At 27.3% G+C, this 20,682-nt stretch overlaps 1 protein-coding gene across 1 annotated transcript in view; it reads left to right on the top strand.

Moving 5' to 3' along the window:
• LOC101239796 (uncharacterized) overlaps positions 1 to 20,682 on the top strand; it is a 49,994-nt gene that overhangs the window by 13,402 nt on the left and 15,910 nt on the right. The window contains exons 8-15 of the mRNA XM_065810517.1: positions 2,990 to 3,098; positions 3,444 to 3,535; positions 5,490 to 5,591; positions 5,749 to 5,797; positions 7,133 to 7,241; positions 7,488 to 7,640; positions 8,254 to 8,326; positions 17,656 to 17,732. Of these exons, the coding sequence (XP_065666589.1) occupies positions 2,990 to 3,098; positions 3,444 to 3,535; positions 5,490 to 5,591; positions 5,749 to 5,797; positions 7,133 to 7,241; positions 7,488 to 7,640; positions 8,254 to 8,326; positions 17,656 to 17,732 (764 nt within the window). The remainder of the gene's footprint in view (positions 1 to 2,989; positions 3,099 to 3,443; positions 3,536 to 5,489; positions 5,592 to 5,748; positions 5,798 to 7,132; positions 7,242 to 7,487; positions 7,641 to 8,253; positions 8,327 to 17,655; positions 17,733 to 20,682) is intronic.

Genomic DNA, 20,682 nt, shown 5'->3' with positions numbered 1-20,682 from the left:
AAAAAAATAATATACACTGAAAATAAATACATTATAAAAGAAATTATTGAATTAAATACTAATGGACAAATTGTAATTTTTCATGTTGCTTATTGTGTACCCAAAGTTTATTAATAAGTGATGTCATGGTATGAAGTGGCATCATAGTATGAAGTGGCGTCACAGTATGCGAATATCAGCAATACTGCAATAGTTGTTAGCAGTAATTAGTTTATTTTTGTTTTAAAATTCACCTGCCACTGCAAGTCCTATGCTGTGACAACTTTTTGTCAGTATTGGAGTATATTGTTGAGTCATCATTTTGTTATAACACTTAAAGGGATTCCCAAATGCCAAAACAAGGTATGTTAATTTTTTAAATAAAGATTAGAAAATTATTGAGATTGAGAAATCTCTCTAATGCAAATTTTATAGAGGAAAATGAAAGTTCAGATTAAAGGGATTTTTGAATTATAGAAAGTTAATTAGTTACGGTGACATTTCATGGTGACTCAGCATTTAATCAAATTATAATGGTTTTCAAATTAAGGAGATTTTAATTAGAATGTACTGAGAGGTTAATATTACCTTCATGAATCAAAAACATGCATGTTTTTTTTTATGATATAAAAATATCTAGTTTGAATAATAAATGTATGCGCTTACAACAGTTTTTTTAAATGATTATTTTTTGGGGTTATTTACTTCTTACTTATTAGACAAGTACTCTACTACTACACTGCTACCGCATATTTACTTTATGCAATAAGATTTGATATTCCTTTTATAAATTTTTTTTCACATTTCATCAAGTATTTCATTTCAATTATAGATTTTTGACAAAATGAAATTTGAAAACTCAGTAAAAAAAAACAAAAAAACTTAGTAAGTCATGTAACTATAACAACAGAAGCAGAAGTGATTTAGATCTCTAACAGTGGATAAACTTGTTTCTTTGGGATGACTTAAAGAGTGTGTTCATTAGATGCAAGAGGTGAATTAGGAAAAAAATTCTTTGCAAATAGTTTTGTCTTATCCTTGGAACAAATAAAACAAGTCACAAAGTTAACTATCAAAGTAAGAGATTAAGAATGAAAACATTTTGAGCTTGAGAACCAGCAAGGTCAGTGGTATTGATACCAAGCCATCCAGTGAATAATCACTATAAACAATAATATTGGCTAAGGGATAAGTTATTATAAATTGGAATTGTAAATTGAAATTAAATATGAAAAATATTATTTAAATATAAAGTGTATTTGAAAATTGAATTGTGATAATAAATTGGAATAATAAGTGAAGTCTTTTTCTTTAATGCTGCGACATTCCAGTCAGTCTTAGAAGTGTTCTCCAGAACTCTCATCACTTGTCCAATTATCCATCTATCTATGATTAGCATTAACAAAAATATCATCTCGATTCCATCTTACTATCTTAAAATCAATAGAGATTTCGATTCATTTGATCTACTACTGATTATTTTACTACTGTAATTAGTGGTGATACAAAATCTTTTATTCTTGACATATCAAAGGCTTTCAATAATGTCTGACATGCTAGTCTTCATCAGCTTGATATTGAAATAGTTATACTACACTTAAGATGACTTATGGGTATGTTGACAAAAATACTTGGCTTCTTTTATTCTTAAGTTTACATTATGTTGTACTAATGTTTAAAAATATGAAATTATACAATTTGCTTATACTTGCATTTTAGAAATTATATGCAGTAGTGGTATAGTAGTAGAGCGCTCGCTTTGAGAGAATTTCCAAGTTTGATCCCCACCATGTCTGGTGGGGATCAAACTTGGTACTGTGCTCAACTTGTTTCTCCGTGCAGCAGCCTTTCGTCAAGGTTTGTGTTTTAAAGTTATAAAGTTGAGAGATGATTGTAATCACAATTAAAAGTAGCCTCCTCAACTGAAGTAGCCTTCATGGCATTGGGGAGTTGAATGAAATAAAAAATAAATAATTAAAAACTAATAAAAATTCAGTTATATTATTTATAGTTATAAAAAAACAAGTGCAAAGTAGAAAAAACAAAGAAAGGCAACAAACAGTTAGTAATCAGGAGGTTCTAATCTTGTTGCAACAGAGAAACGGTAACAAGAATTTATTTCCTAGTGAAACCCAAATTTTTATCAATAAAAGAATTTTGTGAACTTTTAGTCAATATATATATATATATATATATATATATATATATATATATATATATATATATATATATATATATATATATATATATATATATATATATATATATATATATATATATATATATATATACTTTAACTTTAGTGACCCCTTAAAAAAAAAGAGTATACATATTTATTTTTTAAATTTGTTATAGTATTTGGTAATGAATTCACATCTCTCACTATCCATATTATTTCTTCAAAAATATTAGTGCTTTACAAATTTAGGTGAATTTAGGGTTTTGGCTGCTTGTAGTGAAGACCTTTTTTACTGCAGTTAAAGCAGGCATAAATTGCTAGTAAAGTATAAATGGTAATGAAGATAAACTAGATTTTCATGCTGAGCCTCTTCAAAATTACCACCATTGCACAAAATTGATTGTACACCAAATTGTACAAAAGCAATAATATTTTTTCTTTATCATATACATCCTATCATTTTATATTTATTCATTTTAAATATTGATATATCTATGCATATGTATATTTCTTTTAAAGTAAGTTAAACTTTGTATTTAATGAAGATTACTTATGTGTTCTGTATTGTTTTAGGTATACTTTAACGATAAAAATATATATAAAGCTTAGCTTTTAAACAAACAGATGTTCAGAATAAATCTATGTTTATTCTGAAATCTACTCGTTTTTCTTTGTTTTTATTACTTATCTACCTTTATATAAAGAGAGTAGCTTCCTTCAACTTTTAGTAACTTCCTTAAAAAACAAAGTAGCCTCCTTCAACTTTAGTGATCTACTTGGTTTTGTTGAGGTGAATAAATTAAAATAAGAATTGTATCTTTTTCATTAAAGGCATTGGCTTGATCACATTGATTTTCATTATATTAATGAAGCTGAAATGATCTCTATTCATTTGAGGCACCTAGTATGGCAAGGAAACATTAGTGTTAAATTAAAACAGGTACGTTCAAAAATTTATGATAAAATAGCTTAATTTAATTTTAAAGCATTAAATAAATAGAAATACATATTTATGATTATACAGAAATCCTTATTATTACCATTCTCGCTTAGTAAAGTAAAATTACATTAATTAAATATAATCAAATTGTTTAAATATAATTAAATTAATAAATTATAGCAGAAATAAGTAATATAATAAAGTTGTATAATAAAGTTTTGATTTTTTATTATTTATATTATATTTATATTATATTTACATTTTTATATTATATTTAATATTTTATTTTTATATTTAAGTTATTATTTTTTTGATTTTCTATTAATTAGTTTGTTTTTATTTCAGAATACTATGCATGTTGAAATGGGGTATTATTACATAAAAGGATTGGAGGATACTAAATTCAAGAACGAAAACATCTTTATGGACAATTCTCAGTAAGAATATAACTAAACACTCATAAATAATTTACTTGTGACTAAAGATTTTTCTTTTTCTCATACCGGTACCATACTTACATTCAGGATCAAGCGATGACTGTCATTTAATTAATTGTATTATAAACCTTCTATCTTCAATCTTTGAAAAGCCAAAAGCCTTTAATACCTCATTATTTGAGAAGCCAAAAAAACAACTGTAAATTAAAAAACAAGTTTTCCTTTCATATATGCTTTTGACTGTAAAATGAAATTGTTTTATCAATTTTAAAATTAAATTCTTATATTTGAATTCTATTTTTTTTATTCTACTTATATTTTATTTTATTTTTATATTTTAAAGTTTAATTGTTTTTTATTTGCAGAATTTAAGAAATATTTATACACATGACCTCATAAGCAATCTCTTTCCCTCCTCATTACATTTTTTCTGAGCAACTAGTAATAATTATGATGTAACACCGAATATATTTGATAATTCTTTTATGCGCAACTGATTTGCTAACACATTTTCTTTGCAATACTGTATTTTGTCAACTTTTGACTGTGTAGGGCTACAATTTGGGCTCTCTAAACAGCTGTCAGGAACTTTTTTCAACCTGTATTTCCAAATTTCAAAAATTTGGTTAAAAATCAAAGTGAGATTTTGACAGCAGCCAAAGAACCTTTCAAAAGAACAATTAAAATTTAAACAGTTGATATGATGCAATTAAGACAACTGGCTGATGCAATCCGATGCAATCTTTGCGGTGCAAATTTTGGCTTTTCTTGACGTTTAGTGATAAAATTTTGTTTATAACTGTAGTAAGGTATGAAACTAAATATAAAATTATTAATAATATATCTAATTATTATAGACTAGATGTCCAGATGTCTAGACTAGATATTAAGTCTGTTCAACACCTACCATTTCTATATTTATTATTTATAGTTTGATCATTTCAATAACTTTTAGTAAACTGTGCTTTGGATTCTCTCCCACCTGTTTTCGAACTCATACAACCTTCAACTTTTCACGTCTTCTGTCAACAGACCTCTTTTTATTCTTTGTTTTCTAGTAACTCCCAATTTAATAGTGGTTACCTGCAGCCTTGTTGGGAGTGAATTAGATTAAAAATTTAAAAAAATGATAAAAAATTTAGTTCTGTTTCAAACCTACCATTTATATACTTGTTATTTATAGTCTATTTCAAAAGGTTTTAGTAAACTGTGGAAAATATTAATACTACATATTGGCTTCATGGTAACTAGTTAGTTCAAGGAGTTTTAGTTTGTTTACTAAAAATTTAGTTTAAGTATTTTTTTTCACTAAAGTTAATTTTTTCTTTCTTCAAAAGTGTTGCAAATGTAGACTAAACTAATTAATTAGATAAACGTGTTAATAACATAAGTACCTCGATAATTGACAAATGATTAGTAAAAATTAATCTAGTAAAATTACAATTTTCTCCTTGTGTATTTATTTCTACCTTGTTTACATATTTTTAAAAATTTAAGTTCTTCTTTAAACTTTTGAACTTCCCTTTTATGGAGATCCCCTAGATAAGTATAACAAATTATTATGCATAACATAAGAGAGTATCCAATAAAATGAACAAAATATATATTTTTATAACAATTAATAAACAATTAATAAAACAAAAGTAAAAAAAAGTACATCTTTTTATCAAATTAACAAAAGTTTACAATTAAAAGAAAACATAACAACTTCAATTTTTTTTTTTTTTTTAGCTGTAAGCAACTGGTAACTTTCTTAATGGTAAACAACCTGTAGTATGGATTATTAGTAGTTAAATCAATAATAGCAATTCTACTTGATGTTGTCTAAAATATAATACAATATAAATTCAAATATAACTTCCAACTCTAATAGTGGTTGCTTGCAGCCTTGTTGGAAGTGAAGATGTTTAAAAAATTTTTAATGATAATATTTTTTAATAAAATACTTTTCAAGGGAAGACCAGCAACTGCTTCTTGATACATGCTTACATCTGGTTATGTTGATTGAACAATGTGATATTCCATTTCATTATGTGATACCTGAAAAATTTCATTTGTATCCTTTCAGTTTTAGCATTTTTTAAATTAATTTTTTTTTATATTTAGTTTTTTTAATATTTTGATATTTTTGTTAAATAAAATGTTACTATGCTAGTTTTTTAATTGTCAATTATAATAATAATAATAAATATCATTTTCTTAACTTTTAAAAGATGCAATCTTGATTCTACAAAAGATCCCATTGATTTGCTTACACCAAAGGTTAGTTTCCTAAAATATTTAAAAGTGATTTTTTTTAAATGATTGAGTGATTTGATTCAATCATAATTGTTTTTAATTGTTACAGAATTATTTCACTACATAAAAGTTCATTAAAGTTGAAGTCAGTATTAATTGTTGCACAACATTAAAATTAAATTCAATAAAGTAAAAGTAAACAATAATTATTTCATAAAGTTAAAATTCAATAAATTTGAAGTCAGTATAAATTGTTTTACACGGTTGAAATTTAAATGTGGTGGTGGTGCAGTAAATGCGATAGTGGTGTAGTGTTAGAGCACTAACTTTTTAAATGAGGTGTTTAAAGTTAAATCCCCACCAAGTCCCTTGTAGTACTGCGCCAAACTTGTTTTTCCATACAGCAGCCATACATGTCAAGGTTCGTAAAGGGTTGAAAGAAAGTTATAATAACACTTTAAAAAAAAAAAGTAGTCTTCTCGATGATTGTGGCCCTTGGAGCCATGATTGTGGCCCCTGCAGCCTTTTACAAACATTTACAAAGTTTCATTCCATTTAAGGTATGGAATTTATGTCAAAAAAAGCAACAAAATGATTAAAAAATGAGTCAAAAATTTATTGATCTTTTCATTGATTAATTGAAAAAATGTATCAATACTTTGATCACTTTTTTATATATATATGTTATTTCAATAAGAGTTAACCTCACCACAAACTATTTTATTACAAAGTTAATATTATAAATATATATTATATAACAAATCCCATTAAGATAACATCCTTAATTTTGTTAAACATTTATTTAATTTTTTACTACATTTATTTATTAACATAATATAAATAACATAATATAAGTATATAAAAAATTTATATAATCATATCAAATAAATAAATGAATAAATGTAAAGTTATATAAAATATGAATAATAACAAGCAAGTAACAATAATACCAATGACATTTTCTATTAACAAAAATCAGCATTATTTTGGTTTTGGATTAATCAGAACAAACTTGAATAATCCAAAATCAGAATGAAGAAAGAAGAATGTGACCGTTTAATTGCTTTGGGTGTTAATTAAATGTACAGCATGTGTCCATTTATTATAATATAGCAATACAGTTAAGCTATGTAGGAAGCTTAAGATATGCAGCATTCGGAAAGAACAGAAAAAAATAGCGGTTGGAAAAACCAATTCCCGTCTAAAACACCAAACAGGTGTCTAAATGTATTGCTCACTACATGCAGCAGTGGGTGTCACTTTTTACATTAATAAATTAATTTTATAATCAATAGTTACTTCTAATAAAAGTTACTTGTTTTATATCAATGACTTTAATTTTTATGTTTTAAATTAAAGGGATGTTGGTGGATAGGAATACTGAAATACGATTATGTTGGAAAAAACAAAGTCAAAACAACACATGACTGGGAACAGTTTTTGCTTCAAGATTTCACTCAGTATCTAGGTATTTGTTGGTTTTTTATTTGAAACAAACCTTTAGGTCTGGAAACAAACCTGTAAGTCTGGAAACAAACCTGTAGGTCTGCAAATTTAAACAAATCTGTAGGTCTGCAAATTTACTACTATAATATGATATCAAAAAACTTAAAAACAAGAAATTTTCTTTCATTAAGAATATTAGCCATATTGTAATGCAAATATAATTTAAAGTATCAATTTTAATTAAAAACATTTGCAATATATTTTATAGCGTGCGAACCTATGAAACTTTCCAAGCATGCAGTAGTATTGATAACTCACGAATCGAACAGTTCAATTTTATACTTCTTGCATCAAAAACATGCTATCAACTCTGAAGGATATTTAGAGCTACTTAATATGAGCCAAGAAAATATCCCATTTAGTGAGTCATATTTATTAATATTATAAATGTCAAATAAAAATTAGTAAATCTGACTTTTTAATATAATTTTATTTCAAAAAATATTTATTCAAAATAAAAATATTTTTGTAAAAAATGTGTAATTAAATCAAGTCAATTAACTAGTGTATTTAATGAAGTCTTTTTTAAAACGTAAATTGTTTTGTACAAACAATTTACCTTATTAATACAGCTATAGTTTTAAATTTTGTTTTCTTTATTCATTGTGGATTTCCCAGAAAAAGGAATATTAATATTCAATATAAAATAATGAAATACTCAGTATAATGAAGTGCTAATTGTTAAAAAGAAATTAAATAAATGAGGTTTGTTTAGTGGTTGGTCATAAGGTTTTATTTTTGTGTTAATTTTTATTTGACATATGTTATACTTTCTTTGATTTTTGAAAAAAGGTTTTTAAAATTTTTAACAGAAAATTTTAATTTGTTGATTGTTTGTTTTTTAAAGTTATATTTAATATAGTTTAAAAAAAGTTATAATAAAGTAAAAAATAATTTATTAGAATTACTTTTTTGATTAATTTAATTTTAATTAAAAAGGAAAAAATGGATGAATATGAAAAAGTTTGCTTAAGGTTTCAATAATGCAGATGAATGGTGCGAAAAACTTTCATGGGATGCTGAAGAAAACATTTCCAAAGTATCAAGGTAGAAAAATCAAATTTATAAAAATTATTTGATATAGATATATAGATAAGCCACAACAAATTTGTTTTGATTTGATTTTAAAATCTAGAAAAGTTTTTGAACAGATTGGTTTATACCATATATATGAAATATAATGTCTATACATGTATGTCTATATTGTATTTTGTACTTGGAAAATACAAATATTAGTATTTGTACTTGGAGAATACAAATATTTGTATTTGTACTTGGAGAATACAAATATTTGTATTTGTACTTGGAAAATACAATTATTTGTACTTCTATTTGTACTTGGAAAATGAAGATTGCATATATTTGTATTCGAATTTGTATTTGGAATTCTAGAATTAACCTATTCGTATTTGTATTTGATCAAATATATTTGACCACATTAGTAATTACTAATGTACTATGACATTAGTAATTATAGAGAGACTATGACATTAGTAATTATAGATAAGTTACATTATTAGTAATTATAAATAGACTATATTTTTAGTAATTATGGATAGGCTTTATTATTAGTAATTATAGATAAGTTATGTAATTAGTAATTATAAGTATAAAAACTTCTGAACAGATTTGTCTGAGAATTGATGTTGTTTGAAGTTTTTAATATATCAATTTTATAAAATATGATTTGTGTTGTTCTGTTTAAAAGATACATACTAATAACAAGTTTTCCTGCTAGTAAATAAATATGATGGTGGTGGTACACTTTTCACCATAGATTTCTGTGGGAGTAAGTTCAGTGATTACCTCACTAAATCTGTGTTAATGCAGTGCTTAACATTTTCCTTTAATAAAGCAGACATGGTTATCTAGACTTTTGTTTTAGAGTTAGTTCTAAAAGCTGACTTAAATATGCCGTAGTGAATGAATATAGTATATTCAATTTTTTATTTTCTGCGCTATATATATATATATATATATATATATATATATATATATATATATATATATATATATATATATACATATATATATATATATATATATATATATATATATATATATATATATATATATATATATATATATATATATATATATATATATATATATACAGGCCTTGCACAGTGGGCCAGAATGCACTTTTACTGGACAAAATTCATAACTAATTTAATATTAGAGCTATATTCACTAAAATTAGTATGAGTACTAATATGATGTCTGCGCTTTTTATGAAGGTAATATTTTTTTATTTCGTTGCTATGGATACCTTTATTTTGCTTAGCAACAACCTACTTTTGTTATCTGCAGATATTTTATAAGTGCTATATTCACTAAATTTGGCATGAGTACCAATATGAGATCACACTTCTTACAAAAGTAATAATTTTTTAAATTTAGTTGTTATGGATACTTATATTGCTTAGTTACCGGATACTTTCCTTAGTTACAAAGTGGTAAATTGATATTTGAATATCTTATCGGATTTTTGACCCACCTATATTGAATAAAAATTGAGTATTTAGGTAAATAATGTTTTAGGAATAATAAAAGCAAAAAATAGTGCAAGAAAACGTTATCAATTTTAAATTACATCAAAAAATTATAAATCAATAATATCGTTTGAAGATTGTTTAAGTAATTGTAAAACATCTGAAGGAAATGCTTTATGATTTGTTTGGTGTGATGTTGATTTACGCAATGATGAAATAAGAGGATCACTGGAAACTAGGAGTCTATTGATAAGATCAGTATTTGTTGCTTTTCTGGATGTTTTTCGGCTGAAATTTTTGCGATAAGATTTAAAGTCTTTATTTCTAGCCTCTTGAGCTTCCTCTGACATAAGTCCGATGGGTAATGTAAGGCTTTTAATTATGTCATGTCCATGTATCAATACTTTGTGAACTGATTGAGCCATGTAATACCATGGATAAAGGGACACATATAGTCTAAAAGTGTCAAAACAATAATCATTGAACTTTAAGCAGTCTATTTCATATCCTGAAGAGAGCGTTACCAAGATAATGTAAAATCTGAATATAAGGTTTTGGTCAATACCCAGAATTTCAGCTGCTTGTTCATATGCTGCAAAAGCACGCTTTGAGGTATTGCCATCATTACTTGTTCCAGAACCACCACTTTTAGGGAAATCAACAACAAGTCCCATTTTGTTCATAAAATCAGTCTGAATCTTTTGTTTAGCTACAGATGCCTTTTCTTTGTGTTCTTTAGATCTTGCTTGCCACTTTCTTGTTTCTTTTTTATATGCAATGTGCAATAACATCTCAAAAAATCGAATCCATGCATGAAGACTGGAAAGACCATATTTGAACTCTCTGTTAGTATAATCTATATTAAGGATATCAAGACTATTCATATTTTTTGGAGAGACACCACACACTGAACAGCATTGGTATGAGTTATTTTTTTCAGATAATATTGTTTGAACCTTCCCATCAATCATTGTAAGTTCAATAATACAATTCACTTCAATAGAAGATCCGCAAACCTCTAATAAAATCATACCCAAGCTTTCTATCTCACTTTTAATGTACTGATCTTCTTCAATCACAGATTCCTTGGATTCCATTTTGTATGCAAATCTTATGGGTCTACAATAGGCTGTGGAGGACGACTTTTGATTTCTCCAAATAGGCACCTTTTCGTTGCTGTTGTTAAATCCAGTCAAATCCAATGGGACAAGACAAGAAATAAATAATGATTCTTCACACTTTAAATCTCTGTTAATGTCGAGTTCTGATAAAACTTGTTTATAAATGCTTTGGCCAGTAGCACCATCAAAACTAGCTTTACACATTAGTGTCATTGTTTTTATTGCTTTGTCGTTCAATATCAAGTGCCTTAGCACAGGTTCCTGAACTGCACAGATTCTTTGCAAAGTATGAGTCATTAAATCTTTTAAAGGAACTGAAGCTGAATAGTCCTCCACTGTTATGTTTGCAGGATAACATTTCAATTTTGCATCTCTGACATCATTGTAAGCGGGGTAGATGTTATATTCTTTCTCCAAGGCTCCGCTTCTAATCAATTGATAGGAAGCTTTTGTCAGACTTGCATCAATTATTAAAGCCAGTGCTTCGTCTGCTGAATATTTAGTTGCTTTATCTGTATTTGATATATTTAAAACATTCTTGGCAGCAATAACAACAGATTCATCTCTAAATTTTTTATTAGCAGCAAAAAATAATTCATTGGATGAATGAATGATTCAATTAAACAAGATACACGCCGTTTTTTAGTTTTATTAGAACTATTATCAAATGCAACTGGTTTTCGACCACGTCTACTTGCAGTTGGTTTATTGTCTTTTTTTCTGACAATTAAATATTCATTAAGCCAGTTCACAAACTTCTTTTCAAAATTTTTCACAGTATAGTTTGCAGATTTCCACTTTTTTTTATACAAGTAAACAAATCGTTGAACAGCATGTCTAAAATCAACGTCTTTAAAATCAGCAAATTTTGGCTGAATAAATTTTAATATATCTTCAGTAATATTTTGTTTTGAAATACTAAGATTGTTTTTTTGGAGAAAATTATGAATGTCTAAGTTTAACAAAACCATATCTAAATAATTATTGTAACAAGTATTTTGTATTTAAAAGTAAAATGTTATAATATATATGCCGCCTGGACTACTAATACTTGTTAGTAATTAAGTTACTACAAGTGTTAGTAATTAAAATTAAAAGTAATTAAATTACTGTCAGTGTTAGTAATTAAATTACTAACAACTACCGAAAATATGTTGTTGCTATGTTATGCAAAGTAAGGTATCCATAGTAACCAAAAAAAGTTAACCTCATAAGAATTCTGAATCTCATTTTAATACATACCCCCAATATTGTGTATTTAGCGCAAGTAAAATACTGTTAAAACAACGTTAATGTAAAAATGAGTTGTTGCTATGCAAAATTTAGTACCATAGCAACCAAGTTAAAACATACATAAAATCTGAACGGGGATTTAAGGGGACGAGCAATCAATTAAAACTCGATTGAAGCATCATATAGCTCGAATAAATATAAGACAACACATGGCAAATTGTGGTAATTATTAGTTATTGTGCGGCAAAAAATAAGTTTCTTAAGAAATTTTTTTTTTTAATCTGTGATTTTCAAAGTATAACTGAGATAACATGCTATGACAAATTTATTTCACACATTGGTTTTTCTTATCTCTAAATACTCTAGAATAACATGTACTAATTTTTTGTTTCAAAAACGTAGATGTAATTGAAATATAACACAACGTTGATGTCACCGTTAATTACTTATTCATAATTTTTTATTTTTTTTTATTTTATCTCAATATTCAAATGCTTAGAGTCCTGGTAACTAAGGGATTTAATATAAATAAATTATCAATAGATTTCTCCTAATATATGTAGATACTAAAATTAAATAGGTTTTCAAGATTAGACAACTAAAATTTTTCCCATTTTGTCCACCTACTGGCCCACTGTGCCTTGTTAAGAAGCGTTACGCAGCTCGCATTTTGCTTGCGAAAAGGCGATTTGCTTGCGAAAAGGCGATTGCTTGCGAAAAGCCTACGCGCTCAGCAGTTTTGCGCTACGCAAAAACTTATATCTTTTAGAATATTTAAATTATCTTTTGATTATCGTTAACGTGACGTTTATTCAGAAGAAACAAAGTCGTAAGTAAAAGCATTTAACCGCAATTGTAAACTAATAGATTTTTTTGTTAAAGAAACAGTTTGTTTCATTTTTTTTTTTTTTTTTATTAAAAATTAGTTAAAAAAAATAAAGTGTTTAAGTTTTATCTTAAGGAATTAAATATATAAATTCCTTTTAAATATAAAAATTATTTTTAGTCATAATAGTTTAAAAAATACACGATTTATTTTGATGTAAAAATTTTATTAATAACATATTTTGTTTATTGTTAATTCAATAACGTAAAGTTTTAATGACGTTCATTTAATTTATGAAAATAAATTATGATCACGAATATGTTATCGGTAACTGATAAATAACAAAAAAAAAACTCTATTGTTTAAAAACATTATTAAAAAGAGTTCGCAAATTAAATAAGAAAAAATTTATTAACAATTGATAAAATAACCAAAAACCAAATGTAAAATCATAAGAAAATAAACAAATATTTTACGTTTCATGAAAAAAATATTTTTTTCAAAATAAAATTTAGTTTATATTTGAAAAAAATAATAAAAATGATTTTTTTAATAAAAACTTTGATTTTATTTGTAACTTTTGTTATAGTGAGAAAAAAAAACTTTTTGTATGATTTTTAACGCGTTAATAAAATAACTTTTATTACAATGCGGTACTTGTAAAGACGCTAATGACGCAATATAACTTCTAACGATGCAAAATATATTTGCTGAGTTGAGTTACTTAAAAATGCGTTACGCGTTTTCGCTACGCAGCGAAATCTCGTAACAAGACCTGTATATATACATATATATATATATATACATATATATATATATATAAATATATATATATATATATATATATATATATATATATATATATATATATATATATATATATATATATATATATATATAGATAGATAGATAGATAGATAGATAGATAGATAGATAGGTAGATATAAACAACTATATACTCTAATCTTGACAAAAAGTCATTACTTTCTGATTGCTTTGAACAGGTATCTGATCTTAAATGTGATCTGCCATTTTCTTTTTCTGATAGATCCCCATTTTTAATCGAAATCTTTTATTTTATAAATCTTTTTATATATGTATAGAATACTGTTATTATATTTGTCCTTTTAATGATGCTCTTTCTCTTTTAGAGAAGACCAAAAAAATTGTAAATTTAGCTGGATCTGGTGCAACTTCCAAGCATAAGCAAGTTCAACCACATTTAGGATGGCCATTTTAGCCATACTCTATAATTTTCATTTTTGTTTACTGTTAACACCCAATGTAAATAATGTTAACACTTAACTTAAATAATGTTAACACCCAACTTAAATAGTTGTTGCTTACAGGATTGTTGAAAATGAAGTTGTTAAAGCAATAAGGTTCAAATAGTTGCAATACAAATGTTAGCATTTAATGTGATCTCCTTTGAATTATAGGGTATTTTTAAGAAAATACTTAATCATTATCATTCATAATTTGCATGGGATAACCAACTGAGTTTTTAAAAACTTCTCAAGTAGGTCAATCGCTTATTCAATATGCTATGTAGCTGCCATTTTTTTGCCCTTTGCTAAATTGTTTTGAGAAAAAGTTCTTTAAAAGTTGGTCAACTTCAAAAGAAGCGAAATTGTATAAAAATCTCAAAAAAAATTGTTTTATAAAAAACTTAATTTTTAACTTTAATATAAAAAACCATTTTATGCAAAAAAATCAGAAACATGAATTTTTCTATGAAACAATCATAAGAAAATAGAGCGTTGCAAATTTAGAAATAAAAAAAACCTATTTATGCAGATGTTGAACCATCAGTATCTTGTTTTCAACCAGGAACCATCGGCATCACGTTTTCAACCAGGAGCCATAAGAACAGGAGGATCAAAAAAGTGATCATACTTTGCATAGTTTGAAATGTAGAGGAAAACTACCAATATCTGAAAACCAGTTCCAACCAAACAAATTAGGTTACAACTTCTTCAACTTAATTAAAGTTTACTATCATCCTTGGATTGTCTGTCCATACCTTGTTTCATTATCTTGAATTAGAATGCAATGTAAGTTTTGAATAAGCAATACCTAGATGTTTTTCTAAAATATAGAATCATGGTAAAAAATACTCATGTTGCTATTGTGATAGGCCAATGAATGAGAAAAGAGTTCAAGACTTTCAGATCACTAGCAAGTGAATTCAAAAAGTATCAATTTGATAGCAAACCTCAAATACAGATGCAGTATTACAAAAATTTTATTAATCCATTTTTCCAAGAAGGAAATTCTCAACTTAATTCCACCATATTTATGAACAACATAAACATAAACATGTTGATCTTCTTAAAACTATATGTACATGATAAATTTGCCCTTGGATGGAAGTTTCATATAATCAGGTTGGATGGAAGTTTCATTAGGTTCCATTTCATTTAGTATCTTGATAGGTAGAAGATCGGATGCAGTGTTATGTCAGAACAAACATCCGAAGCAGTGCATAGAAATGTAAAGAAGACACAGAAAAGGTTTCTAGTATTAAATAAAAATGTCCATTGTTGTGATATTTACAGTTCAATGATATTGTAAGAAGATTTTCAAAGATATATTTATATTGAAGAAATACAATATCTTATTTGTAACAAATTTGAATAATTAAAATACATTAGCAGCATATCATTTGTCTGAATTTTTTATTTGTCAGTAGGCGCTAAACATTTTTCTGAATTTCAAATTTTTGTTGAGAGGAAACTACTATTATTAATGCTAATATTTTTGGTGGTCAAAAGATACAGTCATAAAAAGTTTTAGTCAAAATATTTGGTCATAAAAAGTTTAGAACACCCTTGTTTTTAAAGTATTTTAGATTTTTAGCAAAAGGTCAAAAAATAAAAATATGCGGTTTACCATTTTTTTTTAATGGTTTTTAATTCGAGTCAATATACTGAAATGAGTGGCCTAATAAACCTGAAATAAAAATAACTTCAACTGAAAACCTCTGCAAAAAAACAGTGCTCTCCCATAAAGTAAATAAGAAAAATGACATGGAAACCTGTTTAAAATATACAAGTGTGGAACAATGAAGTTTAAACTCTAAATGATATTATATAAATATATATATATATATATATATATATATATATATATATATATATATATATATATATATATATATATATATATATATATATATATATAATTGATTTTTTGACGAGATTAAATAAAAATAACTACATGATTTTTACTACTCATAAAAAAGAAAAAAAAATTCTATTTTTATTCTTTTAAATGTCTAGATTTAAGCTTGCAAAATATATCAGTACTATGCTGACTTAAATATGCCGTAGTGAATGAATATAGTATATTCAATTTTTTATTTTGTGCGCTATATATATATATATATATATATATATATATATATATATATATATATATATATATATATATATATATATATATATATGTATATATATATACATATATATATATATATATATATATATATATATATATTTTTATATATATATATATATTTTCTTTTTTATATTTTCTTTTTTTTAGATTATTCACCTCCCCAAGGCCCGAGGGGGGCCACTACAGTCGAGGAGGATACTCATTTTTTTTTTTTTTTTTTTTTGTTTTTTTTTTTTTTTTTGTTTTTTTTTTTTTTAATATTTTATTTTTTATTTTTTTAGTCATTATTCGTGGTGCAACCCTCTCTCAACTCTTTAACTCCGAAACACGAACCTTGCCGAGCAAGGCCGCTGCGCGGAGAAACTAAGTTGAGCGCGGTACTTCCAGGGACGTGGTGGGAGTCGAACTCCGAACCTCTCGCTTACAAAGCGAGCGCTCTTACCACTACACCACTACCGCATAATATTATTACCGCATATATATTATTAAAAATAATTCAATTTATTATAACAATTCAATCTATATTATTAAAAATAATTCAATTTATAAAAATATATTCAATTATTTATTTTGTGCGCTATATATATATATATATATATATATATATATATATATATATATATATATATGTATATATATATTATTAAAAATAACACCAAAATTAACTTGGTCGATAATTAAACAAGTCCCCGCCTACAGCAACGTAACAAAAAAATGCTTGCTTTGCCTTCATGAAAAACTTTGCATAATATCATACAAAGGTACGCAAAAATTATTAAATAAAAAAACAGAAATTATTTCTAAGTGCCGTCACGAAAACAAGTTCTTGCTTGACAACCACGAGCCCAAAGATTAAAAAACCAAACCACGCTCGCAAATAGTTATAGTTTTATAATTGTTTTTGAACGCCACGATGTTTATTAAGTATTTTTTTTAACGAAAAAAACAATGTATTTTTTACCTGATGATTGCTAAACGCATGAAACTTTTAGTAGTAAAAATCATGTAGTTATTTTTATTTAATCTCGTCAAAAAATCAATTATATAGCTCTGATATCATTCATCGAGCACTCTTGCTGAATATATGCTCACAGCAAAATTAAACTTATTTATATATATATATATATATATATATATATATATATATATATATATATATATATATATATTATATATATATACACATATATATACATATATATACATATATATATACATATATCACACACACACACAATGTAGTTTAAACTCAAATAATTAAGGAAATAGTTATATATGTATATAGATTTACATTTATTTGTTTAGATCAATTTCTCGTTGTAAATCTGATGACTTCTTTATGAATGGAGTTGCAATATCTATACCTGATACATTAAAGCAAGGTTGGTTTCCTACTAGCATATTTTACATAACATTTTTTTATATTTTTAATTATTATATTTATTTATTTTTATTTTTATTTTTTTATACTAGTTAAAACATTTTTTCATCTTCTATTATTTAAAAAGTACAGATATTGAGTATGATTCATGTTGTCAATAATGTCAATACTGGTGTCTAATACAAAACTTGTATGTGTTGCAGAACTTTTGTATCATCTTGACTTCTATTTTTCTAAGACTGTATCTGATCCTGGTTTCTAGATTGTTAAAATCATAAGTCTAGCCATTCTTATTTATTTTTTTAAACATCTTCGCTTCCAACAATGCTGCAAGCAGTCACTAATTAAAGTTGGAAATTACTGAAAGAGAAAAGATCAAGATTGTAGAGCAAGATATCGATTGACAGATGACTTAAAGGATCGCAAATTATATGAATCAGGAAAGCCAGATGAAGGAAGCGAATTCCAAAGAGCTGATGTTTGAGGAAAAAAACTAGACGAGTAAGCGTTTTTGGAGCATTTAGGAACAGTCACAGAAAAAGGATGAGACTTAACTGAATGACGAGTAACGCGAGAATGAATTTTAGTAGATGGCACAAGAGACACTAGCTCTTTAGAGCAGTGACCATTATAGTATTTGTAGAAAAGAGAAAGAGAAGCAACATTACAACGATGTGATAATGGTTGGAGGTTGGCTGCAAGAGCAGGTCCAACTATGTTTACAATGCGTTTTTGCACCCTGTCTAAAAGAGAAAGGGCATCATTAGAAGAACCGCCCCAGATATGGCAACAGTATTCCATACAAGTCTGGATTTTGGATTTATAGAGATAGAGAATAGAATCTGAAGTAAGAATATGGCGAGCTTGATAAAGAGATGCAACCTTAGCAGATGTTAATTTTGCAACTGATTTGATATATGGTTTCCAAGAAAGATTGGAAGTAAGAGTTAATCCTAGAAGATGAAGAGTAGATGACTCATCGAGTACATCACCGTTCATAAATATAGGAAGATCTAAATTATAGCGATAACGATTGGCTGAAAAAAATTGAGTTTTATCTGTATTGAAGTTCACCAGCCACTGTGAGCCCCATGCTGTAGCAGAAGTGGGATCCTTTTCAAGCTCAAACGCCCCCTCCAAGCAATCAGAGAGTGTTGGTTTCTTATCACAACAAGAATAAATGGTAGTATCATCAGCAAACAATGCCACCTTAGATGTGAGAATATCTGGAAGATCGTTAATGTAAATTAAAAAGAGTATAGGGCCAAGGATAGAACCTTGAGGAACCACTGAAGTTACAGAATAAGAAGAAGAGTGCTGTCCATCGAGGACGACTTTTATACTACGATTGGAAAGGAAGGATTCAATAATCTTAAAGATGTTGCCAGATACATCATAAGAAGAAAGCTTATGGAGAAGACCAGCATGCCAAACTTTATCAAAAGCTTTTGAAATGTGAAGGGCGATGGCCTTAACCTCTCCACCTTTATCTAATGCACGATAAAACCTATCAGTTATTACTGTTAGCAAATTAGCTGTAGAACGAGAAGATCGAAATCCATAATGATGGTCAGAAAGTAAGTTATTAGATTCAGATAGGGATAACAGATGCCGCTTTCCAGCAGGCTGGAAAGCAAGACTCTGATAAGTACTTGTTGAATAGTTTTGAGAGTATAGACGACAGCTCCGGAGAACACTTCTGCAAGACAATAACAGGTATGTTGTCCGGGCCACAAGCTGTAGAAGAGTCTAGGCAGGAAATCACTTTAAATACAGAAGCTGGAGTGATACGAATGTCAAGCAATGGATCAACCTATTTGTTGGCAATATCAGGTAGAACGCAACTAGTGGAATCAAGAGATGATATTGATGAAAAGTTTTTAGCAAACAATTCAGCTTTGTCTTTAGGTGAGGTGACAAAGTCTGAACGATACAAGAGAGGTGGAATTAAAGATTTGCCCTTATTATTAATACTATTAAAGATTCTCCAGAGCCTAATTTTTGAGATGAGGTACGAGATTATATGACCTGAGAATAGCGGGCTTTGGCGTTAGACAAAACCTTTTTACAATTGTTTCAAGCAGTAATAAACAGACATCTGTTTTCTGGAGAATTGTTTTGCTGATAAATATAGAAGTAATGGTTTCGATTGGCAATTGCAGAATGAGGCTTGACCTGGAATCGTCGAGAGGGAACAAAAGATTCCATGCCAGCCTGAATCCACGAAGTTATGTAAGAAGCACATTTGTCGACAAAAAGACAAAAAATTTCTACCCAAGGGCCATCACGAAGAAAATCACGGAAAGAATCCCAGTCAGCTTTACTGTAGTTGTAAGAGGTTTGATAATAGGGGGATTCAGGTGATGAAGAAGAATTAGATATTAGTTTTAGAGAGATCAAACTGTGATCAGAAGCACCTAAGGGTGAATGTGGAGAAACTGAGCACTGACTAGGATCAGAAACAAGACATAAGTCGAGTAGAGAAGGTAAATGATTCGGGTTGACAGGAAAGCGAGTTGGAAAGTTGACTATTTAAGTTAGGGATTGAGAAAGACAAAAGTTGTAGGCTTTAATGCCTGCAGAATCGCTGACACTAGAGCCAAGCCATTCAGAGTGGTGAGCATTAAAGTTACCAACAACAACTATATTAGTTGATGAATAAAGAGAGAGGGCTTGGTCAATATGATCAGAAATAATATCAAAAAGAGTGCAGTCTTGAGATGAAGGAGAGCAATATATAATAAAGAGAAAGGCAATAGAGTGAAGTGGTGCTAAACGAAAGCACATGAAGGAATAGTCTGTGGATTCAAACCTAGTTTCACGACAAATGGGTGAATTCTTACGAATGTAAATGCCTGGGGGCTGTATTCTCATCTCTCCGTTAAGCTTAACGGAGCTTTTGTCTGAAATTTCATTACAATATTTCTAAGTAAAGAAATGACGAAAATTTA

The sequence above is a fragment of the Hydra vulgaris genome, chromosome 11, assembly GCF_038396675.1.
Source record: "Hydra vulgaris chromosome 11, alternate assembly HydraT2T_AEP".
In the NCBI taxonomy this organism is placed as follows: Eukaryota; Metazoa; Cnidaria; class Hydrozoa; order Anthoathecata; family Hydridae; genus Hydra; species Hydra vulgaris.
Note: the sequence above shows the minus strand (reverse complement) of the source record. Positions and strands in the feature narration are given on the sequence as shown.